This window comes from Eptatretus burgeri, chromosome 11, assembly GCF_056783735.1.
Source record: "Eptatretus burgeri isolate ZD-2024b chromosome 11, Ebu_testis_v1, whole genome shotgun sequence".
Lineage (NCBI taxonomy): Eukaryota > Metazoa > Chordata > Myxini > Myxiniformes > Myxinidae > Eptatretus > Eptatretus burgeri.
In genome coordinates, this window is record NC_140971.1 from 56,479,525 (window position 1) to 56,499,966 (window position 20,442).

The 20,442-nt window shown below is 43.0% G+C and overlaps 1 protein-coding gene across 1 annotated transcript in view; it reads left to right on the forward strand.

Annotated features, from left to right (window-relative positions):
- The window catches only part of LOC147017125 (unconventional myosin-If-like), a 62,130-nt gene that overhangs the window by 26,206 nt on the left and 15,482 nt on the right, over positions 1–20,442 (forward strand). Inside the window, exons 5-7 of the mRNA XM_085846514.1 lie at positions 6,714–6,801; positions 12,679–12,768; positions 14,057–14,188. Of these exons, the coding sequence (XP_085702640.1) occupies positions 6,714–6,801; positions 12,679–12,768; positions 14,057–14,188 (310 nt within the window). The remainder of the gene's footprint in view (positions 1–6,713; positions 6,802–12,678; positions 12,769–14,056; positions 14,189–20,442) is intronic.

The following is a 20,442-nucleotide window of genomic DNA, read 5'->3' on the forward strand; positions in this document are numbered from 1 at the left end:
TGCAACCACGAGGCATGTGGTCGGCCCATTGGCCTCCTCAACTCATGAGGCTCCCTCGCTGAGAGAGCCTGGTGAGCAGGATCAGGGTCAGGAAAATAAGCCACATGTCCATACAGCCGCAACTGACGCTTAGGACTATGAAGGTAACAAATCTCATTCAAGTCTCTCTCAGCAACCACTCGTTGGACACAAAGTCCAACCAACGATAGCCAAGGATTTTCCGAAGAGACCCGGTACCAAATGAATTAAGTCTCTATCTCAGATCCCTGGTCCGAGTCCAAGTCTCACATCCATAGAGCAAGACTGGAAGCACCAAGGACCTGAAGATTCGGACTTTCGTCCTCCTGCACAGGTACCAGCAGCGCCGCACCCCACGATCCAGTGAATCCATGACTCCCCAGGCCCGACCCAGATGTCTGTTGACCTCTGGCTCACAGCCAGCAAAGACAAGAATATCACTGCCAAGGTAAGGGAATCTCTCCACGACCTTGCCATCCTTGCCATAAACAGGTACAGACAAGATAGCAGCATCCATGATGTCATTGAAAGCCAGGATCTTAGTTTTGACCCAGAAAACCCATAATCTCAGCGGCTACGACTCCTCATTCAGCCCCTTGAGGGCCCCTGAAAGGATATCTGGAGTCTCCGCGAAGATGACTGCATCATCTGCAAAATCAAGGTCCGATATCAGGACATGCCCAAACAATGCACTGCAGCTTGATCTCTCTGACATCCACCCTAAAATCCAGTCCATGCAAGTGCTGAAAAGTGTGGGGGCCAATACACACCCCTGACGAAATCTAGTAACACCTGGAAATAAGTCAGAGATGGTATCACCACATCTCACAGCACTCTCAGTACCAGAGTAGAGTTCAGAAATCAGATCGATCAGTTTTGGTGGCACCCCACAAAGACGGAGAATCCTCCCGAGGACATCCCGATTCACTGAATGGAACGCTTTACAGAGATCAACATAGGCTGCAAGCAGCCCCTGCCGAAACTCTCGTCTGCGTTCGGTGAGGACCTGAAGAGCAAGGATATGGAAAATCGTTGACGTCCTTGGTGTAAAGTCTGACTGCTCTGGACGCTGGTGCTCAAGCAGATGGTGGCGAACCCTCTCAAGAATTATTCGAGCAAAGACCTTGCCGGGCACTGAGAGCAGCGTCACCCCTCAGTCGTTGTTGCAGTCTTGGCAATTACCCTTCCAACAAGGCTCCTCTTCCAGTCACTTGAGACGATGCCTGTGTTCCAGGCAGAGCACAGAACTGCATGCAACGACACGAGTGCAGCATTTACACCAGCCTAGAGAAGTTCAGCATGGATGCCACAGATCCCAGGAGCTTTACCCATTTCAACGGTTCACTGCAGCCTGTGTTTTCACAAACAAAGGTGGACCACAGTTGATTGGGGGGTCAGCAATCAGGAATATAACACCCCTGACGTCCAACTCGACAGCTGGTGGGTCAGCCTGGTACAGCTCAAAGTAACCAGCCCAGCGGACCTTCACTTCGGACTCCTCTGTTAGGAGCCCACCACCCTCTGCCAAGAACCCACCACCCTCTGCTCTAACTGCAGGACACCGAGGGACAGGCTTGGAGGAAACACAATGCACGAATTCCCCTGCAAGCAGGACGAGAATCACTGGACCACAGGTGATGCTCTTCCCTCACAGATTCCTCGCACATAGGTCTCCTTGTCCACCCTTAGTGAATGGTTGACTGTGCATGGAGGTTTGCAATCTCTGATTCTGCAATCTCTGATTGCTCTTTTTCTTGTTACCTCTGCCACGGAAGGTGAAGGAGGTTTTGTTTTCAGCCCTTTCTGTTTGTTTGTTACTTGCAAAATCAAAGATTTTTCAAGTATATTGGTGAGTCGATTTTGTTATTGTCTGTCTGTCTGTCTGTCTGTCTGCCGGTTTGTCGCCTACAGGTGGCAAATTTATACCGATTTTCATGAAACTCCACCACATGGTATTAGTTTGTCATAATGAAGAAGCCTATTGTTTTTGAGGTCAAAACTTCAAAAGGTCAACATAGGCCAAAGGTCGACAACTTTGGTGAGATTTCTAAAATCCTCAATTTTCATCCAACTGACTTTAAATTTGAAAAGGATTTATATTTCAGGTCACTGAATTCAACCAGCCAATTATTTTTGAGGTCAACAACTGAGTTAGAAATTCTAAAATCCTCAATTTTCATCTCATTGACTTGAAATTTGAAGAGGATTTACATATAAGCCTGGTGTTGGCTTAGTGGTTGGGGTGGTGGCTTAGGATCCAAGGGTCCTGAGTTCAAGCCTCGTTGCCTGCTGAATTACTTCACCAGGGAGTTGATTCAGCCTGCCATCCTGCTGAGCTCAGCAAGATGAGTACCAGCTTGCTGGGATGATAGAGTCATTCAAGTATCCTGCGTCGGAGTGGCGACCCATCCAGGATTGTGCCCAATAACCAAGGAAACTGCTTGGGCAGCACCGACACTCTGTACAGAGTATGGTCCCAATGGATGGATGGATGGATTTACATATCAGGTTGCTAAATTGAACCACCTATTATTTTTAAGGTCAAATTTGTTTCATGGATTTTGCAAGTATCGTGTTCTGCATGATGTCTTCTTCTTTTTTATTTGTTTGTCTGTTTGTTTGTTTATTTGTGTGCAGGATATCTCAAAAAGTTGTGGACAGATTCAGACGAAAGTTACTGGACAAGCTGGGTTTGTGACGCGGCAGATTGCTTACATTTTGGTGTAGGTCCGAATCCGGATATGGATTTGATCATTTTTAATGTGATTCTTCACCATTGAGAGATATGGCCAAAAATGATATAGTAAAGTATAGCATGACATCTCAAAATTGTATTGGGCCTGATATGTTCTCATGGATCAGGCATTACGTGGCGGGGGTATGCGCTCTAACGGGTGCCCCTCTAGTTTCATAATGTACCATTTATTTCATGTCCACAATTCATATGTAAACGACAAATGCCGATTTGCACACAAATGTAAAGGAGGGTGTGCGCCCTGTTGCAACTGCATCAGAACAGCAGTTATTAGTTGAGTCTGATCTCTTCGGAAATTGAAGCCAGACTAGATTGAATCCAGGTTGCATTGAATCCAGAATAGATTGAATTCAGACTAGATAGAACCCAGATTGGATCGAACCAAGGCTGGATTAAGACCAAACTAGATAGAACCCAGGCTGGATTGAACCCAGACTAGTTTGAACCCAGACAAGATTGATCCCAGACTGGATTGAACTCAGACTGGATTGAACCCAGACTGGATGGAACCCAGACTGGATTGAACCCAGACAAGATTGATCTTAGACTGGATTGAATCCAGACTAGATTCAAGCCAGACTCAATCGAACTCAGACGAGATGAAACTCAATCTGGATTGAACCCAGACTGGATTGAACAGAGACTGGTTTGAACCCAGACTGGATTGAACCCAGACTGGATTGAACCCAGACTGGATTGAACACAGACTGGATTGAACCCAGACTGGATTGAACCCAGACTGGATTGAACCCAGACTGGATGGAACCCAGACTGAATTGAACTCAGACTGGATTGAACCCAGACTGGATTGAACCCAGACTGGATTGAATCCAGACTGAATTGAACCCAGACTGGATTGAAACCAGAATGGATTGAACCCAGATTGGATTGAACCCAGCTGGATTGAACCCAGAATGGATTGAACCCAGACTGGATTGGAACCAGACTGGATTGAACCCAGACTGGATTGGACCCAGACTGGATTGGACCCAGACTGGATTGAACCCAGACTGGATTGGACCCAGACTGGATTGAACCCAGACTGGACTGAACCCAGACAAGATTGAACCCAGAATAGATTGAACCCAGACTGGATTGAACCCAGACTGGATTGGACCCAGACTGGATTGAACCCAGACTGGATTGAACCCAGACTGGATTGGACCCAGACTGGATTGGACCCAGACTGGATTGGACCCAGACTGGATTGGACCCAGGCTGGATTGAACCTCGGCTGGATTAATACCAAGTTAGATTGAACCCATACTGGTTTGAACCCACACTGGATTGAACCCAGACTAGATTGAACCCAGACTGGATTGAGACTGGATTGAACCCAGACGAGATGGAACCCAGACTGGATTCAACCCAGACTGGATTGAACTCAGACTGGATTGAACCCAGACTGGATTGAACCCAGACTGGATTGAACTCAGACTGGATTGAACCCAGAATGGATTGAACCCAGAATGGATTGAACCCAGACTGGATTGAACCCAGACTAGATTGAATCCAGAATGGATTGAACCCAGAATGGATTGAACCCAGAATGGATTGGACCCAGACTGGATTGAACTCAGACTGGATTGAACCCAGACTAGATTGAATCCAGACTGGATTGAACCCCGACTGGATTGAACCCAGAATGGATTGAACCCAGAATGGATTGAACCCAGACTGGATTGAACCCAGACTAGATTGAAACCAGACTGGATTGAACCCAGACTAGATTGAAACCAGACTGGATTGAACCCAGACTAGATTGAATCTAGACTGGATTGAACCCAGACTAGATTGAATCTAGACTGGATTGAACCCAGACTGGATTGAACCCAGACTGGATTGAACCCAGACTGGATTGGACCCAGACTGGGTTGAACCCAGGCTGGATTAATACCAGGTTAGATTGAACCCATACTGGATTAATACCAGACTAGATTGAACCCAGACTTGATTGAACCCAGACTGGATTGAACCCAGACTAGATTGAACCCAGGCTGGATTAATTCCAGGTTAGATTGAACCCAGACTGGATTGAACCCAGGCTGGATTAATACCAGGTTAGATTGAAGCCATACTGGATTGAACCCAGACTGGATTGAACCCAGACTAGATTGAACCCAGACTAGATTGAACCGAGACTGGATTGAACCCAGACTTGATTGAACCCAGACTAGATTTAACCCAGACTAGATTGAACTCAGACTGGATTGAACCCAGACTGGATTGAGCCTAGACTGGATTGGACCCAGACTGGATTGAACCCAGACTGGATTGGACCCAGACTGGATTGAACCCAGACTGGATTGAACCCAGACTGGATTGAACCCAGACTGGATTGGACCCAGACTGGATTGAACCCAGACTAGATTGAACCCAGGCTGGATTAATTCCAGGTTGGATTGAACCCAGACTGGATTGAACCCAGGCTGGATTAATACCAGGTTAGATTGAACCCATACTGGATTGAACCCAGACTGGATTGAACCCAGACTAGATTGAACCCAGACTGGATTGAACCCAGACTCGATTGAACCCAGACTGGATTGAACCCAGGCTGGATTGAACCCAGACTCGATTGAACCCAGACTGGATTGAACCCAGACTGGATTGAACCCAGGCTGGATTGAACCCTGACTAGATTTCTATGCTTATATTTAGCATGTATTTTATGGAGATTCACTGCAAATTCTGAGAAAACTAAGGATTCAATTAAAACGAGAACGGTATTTGGGAGAGCACATACCTTCACCAGGCTGAACAGTTTTCGTTTTGTATCCCACTGATAGGCCAGATCTGAATCCCTGGACCTGAACCAAAATCGAATCTGCTGATTCTTGTTACCATACCAACTCATCCACCTAATTTTGTCAAAACTCCTCCACAACGTTTTGAGATATCATGCAATATATCGTTTTTGGCCCCATCTCTCAATGGTGAAAAATCAGTTAAAAAATTTTAATCCCTCATATCCGGATATAGATTCGGATCTTCACCAAAATCGAATCGATTCATCCTTGGCACACACGCAACCTGTCCACCAAGTTTCCTCCGAATCCGTCACAACATTTGCAAAAATTGTGCTATTATATCAATTGTAGCCCCTTCTCTCAATGGTGAAGAATCATTCATAAAATTCTCGCATCAGATCTGGATCCTGATCCTGACCAAAAATGCGCTTTTTGGCCAGTCACATCCATACACATAATTCAGAACTATTGGTTCAAAAATGTGGACAAAATCGCGCGACACAAACGGACAGACACGACAGACGAACATGTTTGTTGAAATACTTGCGCCAAGTAACAAACAGACATGGATGAAAACATAACGTCCGTGCACCTTCAGTGGCAGAGGTAATGAACACAACGAAAGCACAGTAATCACATTTGCTATTTCATAACCAGACTCGGTGGCATAATGTTTAGATTGTCCACTCTGTCGATTCTGGGAGGACGGTTCTTCGAACTCTGGCTGAGTCATTCTCAGGACTTTAAAAATGGAACGTGCTGTTTCCTTGCCTGACACTCTGTATTTAAAAAGGACAGAGCATGGACAAATGATGATAGGTTGGAAACGATTGTGCAGGCTTGACGGGCCGGATCACCTCCCCCTGCGTTGAAGGTCCTCGTAAGGGAATTCATACTGTTATATGATTATTTTTTTATTTTCTCTTTTCCCCGTAGCCAGTAAATATTGAAATTAGCTTTATATTTGGACAAAAGGCACTGTCAACTGTGCCGTTGAAATTGTTTGCAGAAAGTTGTGGGAGTATTTCATGACTCGTCCAATATGGCCGACAGTTTGATCTCACCTGATATTTTCCCATCAGAATAAAAAGAAGGTCCAAGATCATAAATATGATGGCGCACGTCCATTCACTGCATATATGTCATTGGTTATTCTATTCACGTGCTGAGACATCTTTGACATCTGACAGTGGTGAAAGTGGGGCAGGAAAGACCGTGGCTGCCAAATACATCATGAGTTACATCTCCAAGGTGTCTGGTGGTGGGTCAAAAGTACAGGTAAGAACTCCCACACAACTGTAGTTGTGAAGTACATGATACACCATCCACTAATCATTTCACCATTTTGTTTTTGGTGATTCATTTGACTCGCTGCTCTCTCTTTTTCATATTATCACAGCAGTTTGGCTGTTTCCTGTCATGTCGTTTTCCTTGCATTAGCAATTACAACTTACGCATTTACTCTCAATGTGACGCTGGTAATTTTTCTCGATATTACTCATTATCGATGAGTATTGTTTCCTGATAATGGAACTTCCTGCTAGTATAGTTTCAAAACTTCCTTGCATTAAGTTTTGGGATGACAATTTTTTTTTGAAGAATGTCCAAATGAACTTTTGCAGCCTTGCATTTGCTTATTCGGTTTGTGACCATACCCAGCTATCAACGTGTTATTTTTCCAAGTTGGGTATTATTGAGACGACAATTCATAGCATGTACTATTGAGATGACGATGTGCAAGAGAGCTTGATGTCATTCTACAATGGGTTAAGAATTGCTCATTGAGATTTGATGTTTTGATGTCAAAGGTAATGGGAATCAGAAAACAACAGTGATAGAGACCATTCTGTTAAGGATTACATTCTGCAGCATGTAGATCAGGAAGTGGACTAAGGAGTTGTAGGTAAGTTGGGTATTATTGAGACAACTGGAATAAATGTCTGTCAAAAATGGCGGGTTGGAATTATTGGTTCACGAGCGCCAGCCAGAGTGACCACTATATTCGTTATATCTATGTGTCTATATCGTCGACCGAGAATTAACAGGGTCCAACTACACTTTTTTAAAGTTTGAGAAAAATGAAATCAAAAATTCAAAGTGGAATTGCCGCTATCTCATAACATTTTATTTTAATATCGTGTGCTACATAACAGGTACATATAAAGGTTACATAAAATAATCTTACTTAGTTTCCTCTGTTGCCCTTCGACATGGACTTCTTCTAAATTTGAATGAAATGTCAGATAGACCCTGTTAATTCTCGGTCGACGATATGTCTGTGTGTCTGTCCGTCCAGAGCATAACTCCGTGCACTTTGATCCGATCTTGATGAAACTTGGTTATGTGTTCGATATCAATGTCGAGTTGTGTTTTCCTGGATGAGGGCGTGCTACGCCCATTGTGGGCTGAGCCACGCCCAAAAAATAGCCATTTTTAGGGGGTAGTCGGATGAAAAATCTATCTGAATGACTAAAAATGACTGAATGGAATGCGTTCTTCGGTATTTGAACAGAAAAATGAATTATCTAAAACTTGTCGTTGTCCGATTTTTCATTTTCATCCCAAGGTCAAGGTCACAAGGTCAAAAACTTAGAAAATTGCAAATTTTGACATAAAAATCATACGACTGCCCAAACTTTGAGAGCTAGGATGACAATATTTTTTATGCATAATCTTGAGGTCATTCCCCACCTAAAGTCTTGAAACCATTTTGCTCTATCTCGAACACCTTGCCCGTGGCGCCCCCTTCAAGTTTGTTTTTAGGCTGATTTCATCAAAGTATGGATAATCCCAGGAGTGCGGAATGCCATATAGCCTATATGACGTTATATTGTTCCTGGAATGTTCCAGAGGAAGTTTTACACCAGAGGTCATAATCCTTGACCTTTGACCTTTAAAGGCCACAAAGGTCAAATTTTGAAAGTTGTGGGAATCGAACCGGGTTTTTGACCTTCTTCGACGAACTAACTCCAATAAGCTATAGCACGTATCCTGTTTCCTTATTTTAATGTCCACAACATTGTTTTGTGACCTTTAAAGGTTATGCAAAGGTCAAATTTTGAAAGTTGTTGAACGAAACCGGGTTTTCGACATTTTGCAGCTGTTGATTGAAGGCCACTATAATTAATTATAACTTGGTCAAAAATTATCACATTGTCTCATCCTTGACTTCTGAAACAATCTACATCGTCAAATACCGCTCGTGAACAACTGTCTTCTTCAGACTTGTTTCGTTCAAAATAGTCAAGGAGACTGGAAGATATGATGTTTCAAAGCAAGAAGCATTATTTTAAAACACTACATGTACGTATGTGACCCGATATTCTTTATCTTCTGGGACATTTCATTTTGACAGTACAGCCTCGTGAGCGTGCAAAAGTCTGAAGCCTCAGCCTAGTTTATATAATATTTAAAATAAGATGTAAGGTGTGCTTATATCGTATTTCTTTATGAGACAGCCTACGTATGTAAATGAACACTCGTTTTACTCTGCTCACATTACACATCATGTGCAGCAAATTTCACCTTCCTGTGTCTTGTATTTTTGTTATTTTAAAAAATGTTTCTTACACCGCCATTGAGGTCAGATTGTAATCGCCGTCTACATTTCCAATAGAAGAGATGTAATTTCTGTTTTATGAAAAATGTTTTTCGAGTTTTTTTTAATCCTGAAAAATAGATATTAGTGAACACACGGTCATGTGAAAAGATTGGCCTTTAAAACCCTTTTTAAAGTGTTCATTTCTTGTCACTTTCTTAAAGATAGGATGTAAATGCAATTAAGAGTGTCTGGTATCAGCTGGCTATGATAGTCTAAGTCTGGGAGGGTGTAGTTATGATGAAGGGTTAAACAATGCAAGGCTTTTGACCTTGTAAAAGAGAAGATAATGTGGGGATACGATTAAGCTATAGAGTATATGCGGTATTAAAAAGGAAATGATTGAGTCATCTCAAGTTCGCTTTAAAAAAAAGAAAGTTCTTGAATTAATAGTTGATGACAGGACCAGGTGAATTGATTAGTTGTGATAAGAAAAATCTAGCAAAAACACAAGTATGGCAGGATATTTATCATTCGATGAAGATTTATCACATGGAGCAACTTTCCAGATATGGTAGTGAAAGTTGGAACGAGATAACAACCATAGGCTGTCAACTTTTCCACAGGCTTCATGGGCTTTATGACCTCCTGCATTCAAATTCCTTATGGGCTGACAGGATGGCCTATAGGTATGCACACTCGTCTCTGAGCTGTCTTGCCTGAGTTTGAATCATGGCCTCGCTATAAGCTGTTATCCTGGTGTTTCATAGGCAGGCGATTCATTGATGTGTGTGTCGTCCCTCGGATGGAAGTTGAACTGTACATCCCGTCTGCCAGCATTAGTTGGTGGATGTTAAAGATCCCACAGTGCCTTTTGTATAGAGTGGGAGAGCTAATACTGGTACCCTGAACAAAGTCCAAATTCATGATCTAACCCACATAAGGCACAGCTGTGCACATTAGTGGCACAGCTGCACCCCAGAAAATGATGCTACCCACGGCCATGTACTTCATATGAAAAAAAGTTATTTTGGAAGGGAAATTTCTTTCTCTTTTTTATGAGGCAGAAATTCTAAATAACATGTGGATGACTGGGAAGAGTGGACAAGGTAAAATGTGTGGTGGAGTTCAGGTGCTATTGTTCGCACAGTTTTTCGTAATAGAACTAACGTGTAGTTGAGTGATGGGTAGACTTCAACTTCCAAAACAAGTGCTTTGAGTTTGAATCACTTTCTTGGGTTTGGAGATGGATGGGTATAATTGTCTTTGTTTCATCCCACCTTCCTTATATTTTCATGTATTTCTATCATACACACATAATCTCATGTGCAGCTATTTGGCTGCTGGTTGCATCGAGAGCTACACTGTGTTGGGGACACAGCTATGCTGCTGATGCAGTGCCCCCATCACCAGTACACTGGTGCTCATTTCACCAACCTCAGAAGGATGACAGGCTGAGTCAACCCCACCTGGTATTAATTCAGCAGCCAACAGAGCTCAAACTCAGGACCATAGGATCTCAAGTCAGGCACCCTAACCACTAAGACAACTCCAGGCTTATTTCTATTATCCCTCACTTCCAATGAGTTATCTTTAATTTTAGATAAGTATGCTCAGTTCTCCTCACCCACATACTGCTACTTTGTTGGAGAAAACAAAAGTTCCCAAATATTTGTCTCTTCCTGTCTCTGTTCAATGTGACCTCATTGCCATGAATCACCATCATATGTGCGATGCATTTTCATGTTGAGATGATTTCTGGGCTGGTGGCACATACTATATCGGAAGAATGTCATCTGTAATGTGGACATTAGAAACCCCCTTTGGTACCTGTACTGGTTTCAGTTAAAGTATTGCTTCGAGCGAAAGATAGCTCTAATTTCACTGGCAAGTGTCAACTATTATATGAAGAAATGTCACACGCAGGCACAGAGATGGGATCTTGTAACTGCTTCCTTTCATACAACAGTCACTGCAAAAACAAAACATACACGAACCACAGGATGTTTGCTAAACTGCAACCACGATCAAAAACAGGGAATAGAACAATTCACGTGGTTAAAAAAATTGTGAACGTTAAATCATGAGAGCCATTGGGAATGTCAAAATGCAGAAATCACCCACCGACCAGAATACGATAAAAAAAAAATGACCGTTTTCACAGCCATTTTTCCCTGCTGTGCAGGGGTTTGGCTTTTTTTTTCTTGAGGCAATGTTTTATGGCCGGATGCCCTTCCTGACGCCAACCCTGGTCACCTCTTACGACACACAGGGATATGGTACACCTATTATAACCGGGGCATACACCAGGACCAGTACGCTGGCACTCATTTCGCCAACCTCGGAAGGATGACAGGCTGAGTCAACCCCCTGGTGTTAATTCAGCAGCCAACAGGGCTTGAACTCAGGATCCCGGGATCCTAAGCTGCCACCCGAACCACTAAGCCAACACCAGGCTTGCTGACCAGAATATGATCAGAGACAATAATGTGTTTTTACTCACTTCACTGATTCTGTGGAGGGTGAAAACAAGAAAGGATGAACAAATATTGAGCAGCAAAGATCGTCATGCGCGACAACAACGAGGTGGCTCATACAAAATCTCTCAGCTGATAAAACCTCAGCACACATCAAATCTCATGGCACTGCGCCACAGACCAAGCTCCGGATGAAACTCTGCTCATCTGGGTGATTTCAAACCTCAGCTCTTCCCCTCTTCACACTTTTGTCACAAAAGTCATTGCATGAAAAACAGCCGGTCTCAAGGGGACCATTACAGTACCTTGTACTGGTGTAAGACCTTTTGGCTCATGCCCAAGCCAAAAATCCAACTTCTTTGTATGTATGGGACGAGTGTGTAAAGTTCTGTGTCACCTTTTCTCACTTACTATTGTATAACAATTGTGTTGGTTCCATGGATCTCCATGAATGGGATCGCAGGAAATGTTTCGGTTTAGATCATTTTGTCAATTTCATTTTACTACTAGTATAAAAGCCTGTCAAAAATGATGGGTGGTACAGCCTCACGAGCGTGCTTAAGTCTGAAGCCTCGGCCTAGCGTCAGGTGTGCTTATATCTTCTTCATTTATTCGACCATTCTACTGATGTGAATGAGCACTTGTTTTACTCTGCGTTCATTGCACATCACGTGCAACGAATTTCACCTCGCTACACCTTGTATTTGTTGTTATTTTAAAAAACACTTCTCAACACTGACCTTGGGGCTCGGTTTGCAAGTCACCATCTACAATTCCAATTAAAGAGACGTAATTACTCCTTAATGAAAAATGTTTTCAAGTTTTTTTTATCCTCAAAAATAGATGGAAGTGAACACACAGTCATGTTAAAAGATTAGTTTTTAAAACCTTTCTTAAATAGTCCAGGGGACAGACAAATACACAAACAAACTCTGTGTTTTAAATAGATAGATTGCATCTATCTGCAAGTTTGACAGTCATTGTCATTAGTCTTCCATGTGAAGAGTATGGAGACAGCTCACATTTTGGCTGCCTGTCATTGGTGGTATTTACTCACTGAGTGTTACATGGAAAATGGAAAGTAAAAACTAAGTGTCTCTTTCAAATCTCATAATTTGCCTCTCTTTGCACCGTTCTCAGCACGTAAAAGACATCATCCTGCAGTCAAATCCTCTGCTGGAGGCTTTTGGAAATGCAAAGACTGTTAGAAACAACAACTCGAACAGATTTGTAAGTATCTCATTGTCCTTCTCTTGAACTGGGTGTTACCTGGTATGTCTTCATGGAGTCACTTTGGATTTGTCCTGTTTCACATGGATGTTTGTTTTCTGATCTACAAGTGGACAACAGACAGTTTGGAAACAGTTGTTATTCTCAATCTAGAATAACCAGTCACATGCCCTTCGTGCAACCAACTTAGAGGAAAATGTTATTTCCCTACTTTGCTAATCTTTTTGAACTTACTTTTCTCGAACAGCATTGTGGTCTTCACAGCCCTTGTTCCTGCATTTATCAGATCTTCATACTTGTTTCAATATGAATTTGCAATTGGAAGTGGAGAAGCATTGTTGTCTTTTTCTCTTTGTTGTTTTTCTTTTTTTTATGAACCTTAAACACTAGCCGAAACCCCGTCACAGACGGATTCTGTTCCATGAGCCCAATATGACAACCAGTGGCGGCTCTTGTAAGAGCCGGATCCCGGTCGATGTACTCCATGGCCTTACCTAATGAGACCTAAAAAACGTCCTTGTACATGCCATTTTTGGTGTACACTACTCCTTCTGAAGAAGTCCCCTGATTTGTGCACGTGTCTACTTTGACGTACAAACACGTGTCAAAACTTCTCAGGTCACAGTACCGAGAAAGATGTGACGCGACCGCGAGGAGGAGCACAAAATTGGTCCTTCAGTATTAATATATAGATGCTTCAGTCAAACTGTGTATGGAGGCACTCTGCACATTGATTGAGCCACCTGAGTGTGACCTTAACCTCCACAATTTCTCGATGTGCTTTCTAATTGTACCGATAGCTGTGTGTGTGTGTGTGTGTGTGTGTGTGTGTGTGTGTGTGTGTGTGTGTGTGTGTGTGTGTGTGTGTGTGTGTGTGTGTGTGTGTGTGCGTACTTATGGCTTTCTCTGTGACCGTGTTTTGGTAGAGGTGAAAGGAACATTGGGGTTCATTGCTATCTCCTCTAATATGCACCATGGTTGGCCGCAATCTTTCGGTTGGCATTGGATGGCTCAGTTGACGTGCAGTTTGCTGGATCTCGATGACTTGCCACACACATATTGATGACTTGATGCTCTTCATGTCTGACGTCAATCTGGTTCAGCAGCTGGGACACTTTACATCTTGTTTGCCGTTTGTAAGAATAATCCTATTTAGGTTTGAAAGAAAAAAATTATCGATAAATGGAATAAAGAGCAATGCCAAGACTATTGTTCATGAGAAATTGTTTGATATGAAGTATATTATAGCAAGTGTACACATCATAAAAATCGTTTATTTCTGTACCAGGGCAAGTACTTTGAGATCCAGTTCAGCTTTGGGGGAGAGCCGAATGGAGGACGCATCTCCAACTTTCTTCTGGAAAAGTCTCGGGTTGTGAGTCAGAACTCGGATGAGAGGAATTTTCACATTTACTACCAGGTAACATGTCATTCGTCTGCAAGGAAAGCTTAAAAGGGTACAAGCACTCGCTCCTGAGATGTCTAACCTGAATTTGAATCTCAGCTCAGTTATAACCTGCCTTGCTGGTATTTTGCATGCAGGTCAAATCGTCAATGTGTACACTATCCATCAGAAGGATGTTAGGCCGGAGGACCTGTCTGCCAGCACTGGTCAATGGTAGATGATAAAGATACCATGATGTCCTTTTGCAAAGAGTAGGCAAGTTATCTCTGGTACCATGGCTAGATTATAAATTCCTGTTCCGACAGACTGTTGGTAAGGCAACGGAAAACCACCCCGCATAAATAATCCTTGCCAAGAAACTGTTTCAGCAGCACTGACACTCCTTAGAGAGTATGGTACATTGATGATTTTAAGTAACATGTCAGCCAAAGCAGGCAGGATTGCTCAAATAGAACAAACTCGCCTTTGAGCTGCTGTATACAGTCTTGGTTTTACTCCAGACCAGATAATAAGCTGTCTCCCTGGTGTTTTTCAGGTGTGATGCTGCATCAATGTGATTGCTGTCCTCTGAAGAGGACATTAAGCCTGCCTCCCTTCCATGAGCATTCATTTTGGTGCTTTTCAAAGATTTCATGGCACCTCTTAATAACAATAGGCCATTGCGTGTTGGTACCCTGGCCAAATTATAAATTACTGCCCTAACCATTGTTGCGAAGAGCAAACCATCTTGTATATTCTTTGCCAAGTGATTCCTTTGACAGCACCGACTCTCTGGAAAGAGTATGGTCGTGAATGGAATGGAACCTGTTATCACTATATATCACTCGACCAACGAGAAGCACTCAAAAAGTTGTCGGATCAAAAATACTCACAAGATCTTCGAACCAGAAACCTTTTTCTTTTTCAACATATTAATTTTTCATAACAGTTGTATATTCTTATTGCTCCATCTGCTCTCTCATTCCTCAAATCCTTAAACCTTCAAAATCCAGGTCGACTGCACACCTCAGCTCTTTTATTTCTTGCTTCTCCCGTCTATGGAACCACCTTAGAGAAGCTATACTTTCCCACTCTTTCCTCCAGGGCTTCAAGCAGCCATTGCACAACCACCTTATGCCATCCCCCATCCTGACCCATGATCTTTATACCTCCATTTACCCTTCCTAACCCAATCCTCTAATACTTCCTGCTTTGAGTTTTTCCTCCCCTTCTCTGTCTTCTTTTCCTGTTCATTTATTTCTTTGCTGGTTGTGATCACTTGTTGCTCTGCTACCCCCTGTCAAGTTAACCTTGCTCCATCCATGAGCCTCACTCTTGTATCGAGAAAATGTTGGGATTTCTTGGTCTGTAAATCAATGATTTCTAAATCGCTTCTTTCATACTTGCCTTCAGAACCAAAATGCTTGTAAAGTTTTATTAATAGCCAAATTGATTTGCACTTGTTATGGAACTCGATCCTTCATCCGTTGAATTTAAAGTCTGGTTATAAACTGAAAGATTTACATTCGGACAAGTAGCATAATGTACCATTGGGTACCACAGTCTATTTCAGATCACAAATTCAGAAAACCTTCATCCCATATTGTTACTCTAAGGCCTAAGCAGAGGTAGATCAACAAATAAAATCAGTTCAACTTTGTATTGCTTTCTATGCATGTGCTAAGTTTGGTTTTAAAAAACCTTCAAAGTTTCACAAGTTAGCCGTTAAAAAGATTTTCAATTCAACGTCACATGACCTTCGAACGACCCACATCTAATCAGTTTGTCTGTATTACAGTGCATACTTGAACAGATTTTGGTTGAAATTCCTTCAGTTGTTCATAGGGTTATACCGGAAACGAAAATCTGCTTTGCACACATGGACGGACGTAAGCATGGACGGATGGGCGGGCCGCCAACCCAAAAACGAATTCCTCTGGTGCCTTTGGCTGCGGAGGCATACAAATCACAATTGCTATTTTAAACTGCATCATCATCATAGGCCATCATATAACTGTAAGGAAGCCCTCATATTCTGGCCATTCTCTTTATCTACATTTGACAGTGTGACATCTTTGGATCAATAAAATAAGACCACACACTTTTGGCCTTTTATTTGAGGGTCTCTGATTTGGAAGCTGCTGATGACTGAACTTATATATAAAATGTAACAACACTTGTAGGTCTTGTACTCTTGTACAACTCTTGTACAACTCTTGTAGGTCAGTGAGGCACAAAATGCCTTGTGTCTTGCAGATACAGAACCTGTGCTCCATCTGCATCAGCAACCATATGTGGCTCTGCTCAACCTGCGTTGGTAGCCATAGGTTATAGTTTTTGGACATGTTAGTGGATTTCGAGTCCACTGTCTGCGATTGTGATTAAATAATCACAGATTCAAATAGATGGAGAACCTTTGCCATCGATTTCGAAGGAAACTTTAGCAACACAGGTGATCAGACATCATACATTGCAACAGGTCTACAAAGCCTTTATTTTCTCCATTCTACTCTCCTGTGCAGAGACCTGCTTACTCTTGAAGACCCTTAGCCAAAGACTTGGTGGAGTTGATCTCTGTGAAAAGAGAAATCTTCAAGCATATCAGCTGGAAAAGTAGAATGACCATGCTGAGATTCTTCTCCCACGGTGCACAGGCAACTCCCATATCAGTGGACCTCAGAGCAGTGAGAATTTTCTGGATTAACCATTGCCTCTGGCTCTTGGATGAGCATATAACCAGTACTGCTCAGTTCATTCATTCGTTTGTTTGTTATTTCTTATGCAGCACATGGCTGCAGATTTACAGCAGTTCTTGCAGTGACGCAGTCACTCTGAAATTTGTGACTTGTATGGGACACGATTCTGGTGCTCAGCCACTCACATTTTGGAGTCATATAATGATTGGTATATAACCGAAAGGTTTCAGTCACATCCACAGGTGGATGGAACTTGCTATGTTGCCCTGATGATGCCCCATTAATGGCAAACCCGGTCGGTAACTGCATTTTCATTCACTTGTGACAGTATCTGACATGTATATATATATATATATATATATATATATATATATATATATATATATATATATATATATATATATATATATATATATATATATATATATATATATATATATATATATACACACACTACATGGCCAAAAGTAGTGGACACCTGTTCGTCCAACATCTCATTCCAAGATCATGGGCATTAATATTGAGTTGGCCCCCACTTTGCTGCAACAACAGCCTCCACTCTTCTGGGAAGGCTTTGCACTAGATGTTGGAACATTGCTGCGGGTATTTGGTTCCATTCCACCACAAGAGCATGAGTGAGGACAGGCACTGATGTTGGGCGATTAGGACTGGCTCGTAGTTGGCGTTCCAATTCATCCCAAAGGTGTCTGATGGGGTTGAGGTCAGGGCTCTGTGCAGGCCAGTCAAAGTCTTCCACACCGATGTCGACAAACCATTTCTGTATGGACCTCGCTTTGTGCATGAGGGCAGTCATGCTGAAACAGGAAAGGGCCTTCCCCAAACTGTTGCTACAACGTTGGAAGCACAGAATCATCTAGAATGTCATTGTGTGCTGTCACGTCAACATTTCCTTTCACTGGAACTAAGGGGCCGAACCCAAACCATGAAAAACAGGCCCAGACTATTATTCCTCCTCCACCAAACTTTACAGTTGGCACTATGCATTCAGGCATGTCGCGTTCTCCTGGCATCCATCCAACCCAGATTCGTCCGTCGGACTGCCAGTTGCTGATGCGTGATTCATCACTCCAGAGAACACATTTCCACTGTTCCAGAGTCCAATGGCAGTGAGCTTTACACCACTTCAGCCGACGCTTGGCATTGTGCATGGTGATATTAGGCTTGCATGCGGCTGCTCGGCGATGGAAACCCATTTCATGAAGCTGTTGACGAACAGTGCTTGTGCTGACATTGCTTCCAGAGTCAATTTGGAACTCGGTAGTGAGTGTTGCAACTGACGACAGACATTTTTTCCGCGCTACGTGCATCAGCACTCGACGTTCCCATTTTGTGAGCTTGTGAGGCCGACCACTTCATGGCTGAGCTGTTGTTGCTCAGAGAAGTTTCCACTTCACAACAACAGCACTTCCCGTTAACTGGGACAGCTCGATAAGGGCAGAAGTTTGATGAACTGGCTTGTTGGAAAGGTGGCATCCGATGACGATGCCATGATAAATGTCACTGACCTCTTCAGTATGGTCCATTCAACTGCGAATGTTTCTTTATGGAGATTGCATGGCTGTGTGCTTGATTTTATACACTTGTCAGCAATGGATGTGGCTGAAATAGCTGAATCCACTAATTAGAAGGGGTGTCCACATACTTTAGGCCTTCTAGTGTACATGTTGTTTCAAGAAGACCTGGACAACTTTGGTTGTGAATGTATTTAGTACCACAAATGATACAATGATAGCCTTTGTTTTATATGACACAGAACCTCATAAAGTTTGCTTTATTTTTAGTTCTGGTGGTTTAATGTCAAAGAAAATGATGACTCCACAGGAGAAATCTCAGTGTGTCAAATGGTTCATCGAGCCAAGATCCGATATGCAAGATCCGATATTTCCGTACAAGGTGTGAAGAAATCTGCCATCGCGGACTCGCATCATGGAGTTGTACATGAGGTTTAAGGAGACTGGAAGTTGTCAGAAGCAGAAAAGTACTGGTCGACCAAGCACAAATGCAGCAGACATTGAACGAGTGTGTGAATCATTTCAACAAAGTCGCACAAAATCAATTTGACACGCATCCAGAGAACTGGGACTACCAACCACAACTGTACACAGGATTTAGCATGAACAACTGAAGCTTTATACCTATAAGGTGCAGATTCTGCAGGAACTTAAATCAAATGACGGACCCAAACACAAGGCGTTTTCCGAGGTAATGCTCAGCCGCATAAAGGATGATGAAGATTACCTGAAAAAGGTCATGTGAACACATACGTGACAGTCCAAAGGTCAATGTGTGGAGTCACCTTCTCCATGACCGCTGGGTGGGTCCGTTTTTCTTTGTGGAGGATACAGTGACCTGAACAATTTACATGAACATGTTGGAAGGATTCGTCTTCCCAAAGATTGAAAACCTGCAACCTGATATCATTTTTCAACAGGATGTTGCTTCTTCTCATTGGGCCTTTGTCATTCAAGCCATCCTGAATGAAAAATTCCCAGGTTGCTGAATTGGCTGAGACGGACCGACCGTCTAGCCTCCACGATCACCAGACATAACCCCCTTTGATATTTTTTTCTGTGGGAGTTTGTCCAAGATGTGTCCAATACCAAGATGGCAAACCTGCAGGATCGTCATTCTCGGATCACAGCTGCATGTGCACTAGTGAACGCAGACATGCTGAGCCGAACATGGCAAGAACTCGTGCACCACGTTGATGTCCTGCGCATGACAAACGGAGCTCTCATTGCAGTGTATTGATGGTGCATACAAAAATTATGAGTTTCTGAATCATATAAACCAAAGGGTATCATTGTTTTAATTGTGGTTCAAAATATATTAACAACCAAAGTTGTCCATGTCTATTTGGAGCACCATATATATATATATATATATATATATATATATATAATGTTACAGTTGTGGAAATTCGCATTACACCATAAAGCGTCCTCAGGTGAGATATATCGGTAAGTTCATGTGTAGTTAGCCCAAACCCGTTGTATAGAGGGAATATGTGTGATTCATCCGGGCTGCGATGCTTTCAGTTCGCCATTTTTCTTTCTCTATTGTTATTTTGGACCATTAAGCCGCCAACAACGCAAACAGCCACTACCTTTACCTTCACAACTCCATCCTGCAAACATCGCTTCACTGCCATTCCCAAACGACGCCCGCCAACCACCAAACCACCACAGCAAACCCCCACCACCTTCGCCTATCTCCTTCTACAACCATCGACCACACCACCAGTCAACACCAAACGTCTTGCTGTCCAGGGCCCGTTCGGTAATTGATGCCGAACGCGTCAAGCCGCGGGTACGAATGCGTTCCTCTCAGGGAGAAATTCGGATCAGGAAGGCTTCACGCCCCCTTTTTCTCCGTCCAATGGGCGAGCGTCGGGCGTTATGGCCCTGCCTCCAAGCGCGATGAACGTGGATTCTTTACGAGAGGAATTCGGATCAAAAAAGGCTCACGCTCCTTTTTGCCACACCAATGGCTGAACAGAGGGTGGCATGGCCCCGCCTCCAATCGCGTTTTGATCCTGGAATTTGCATATAGGCTCCTCCTGCGGCCTCTAAA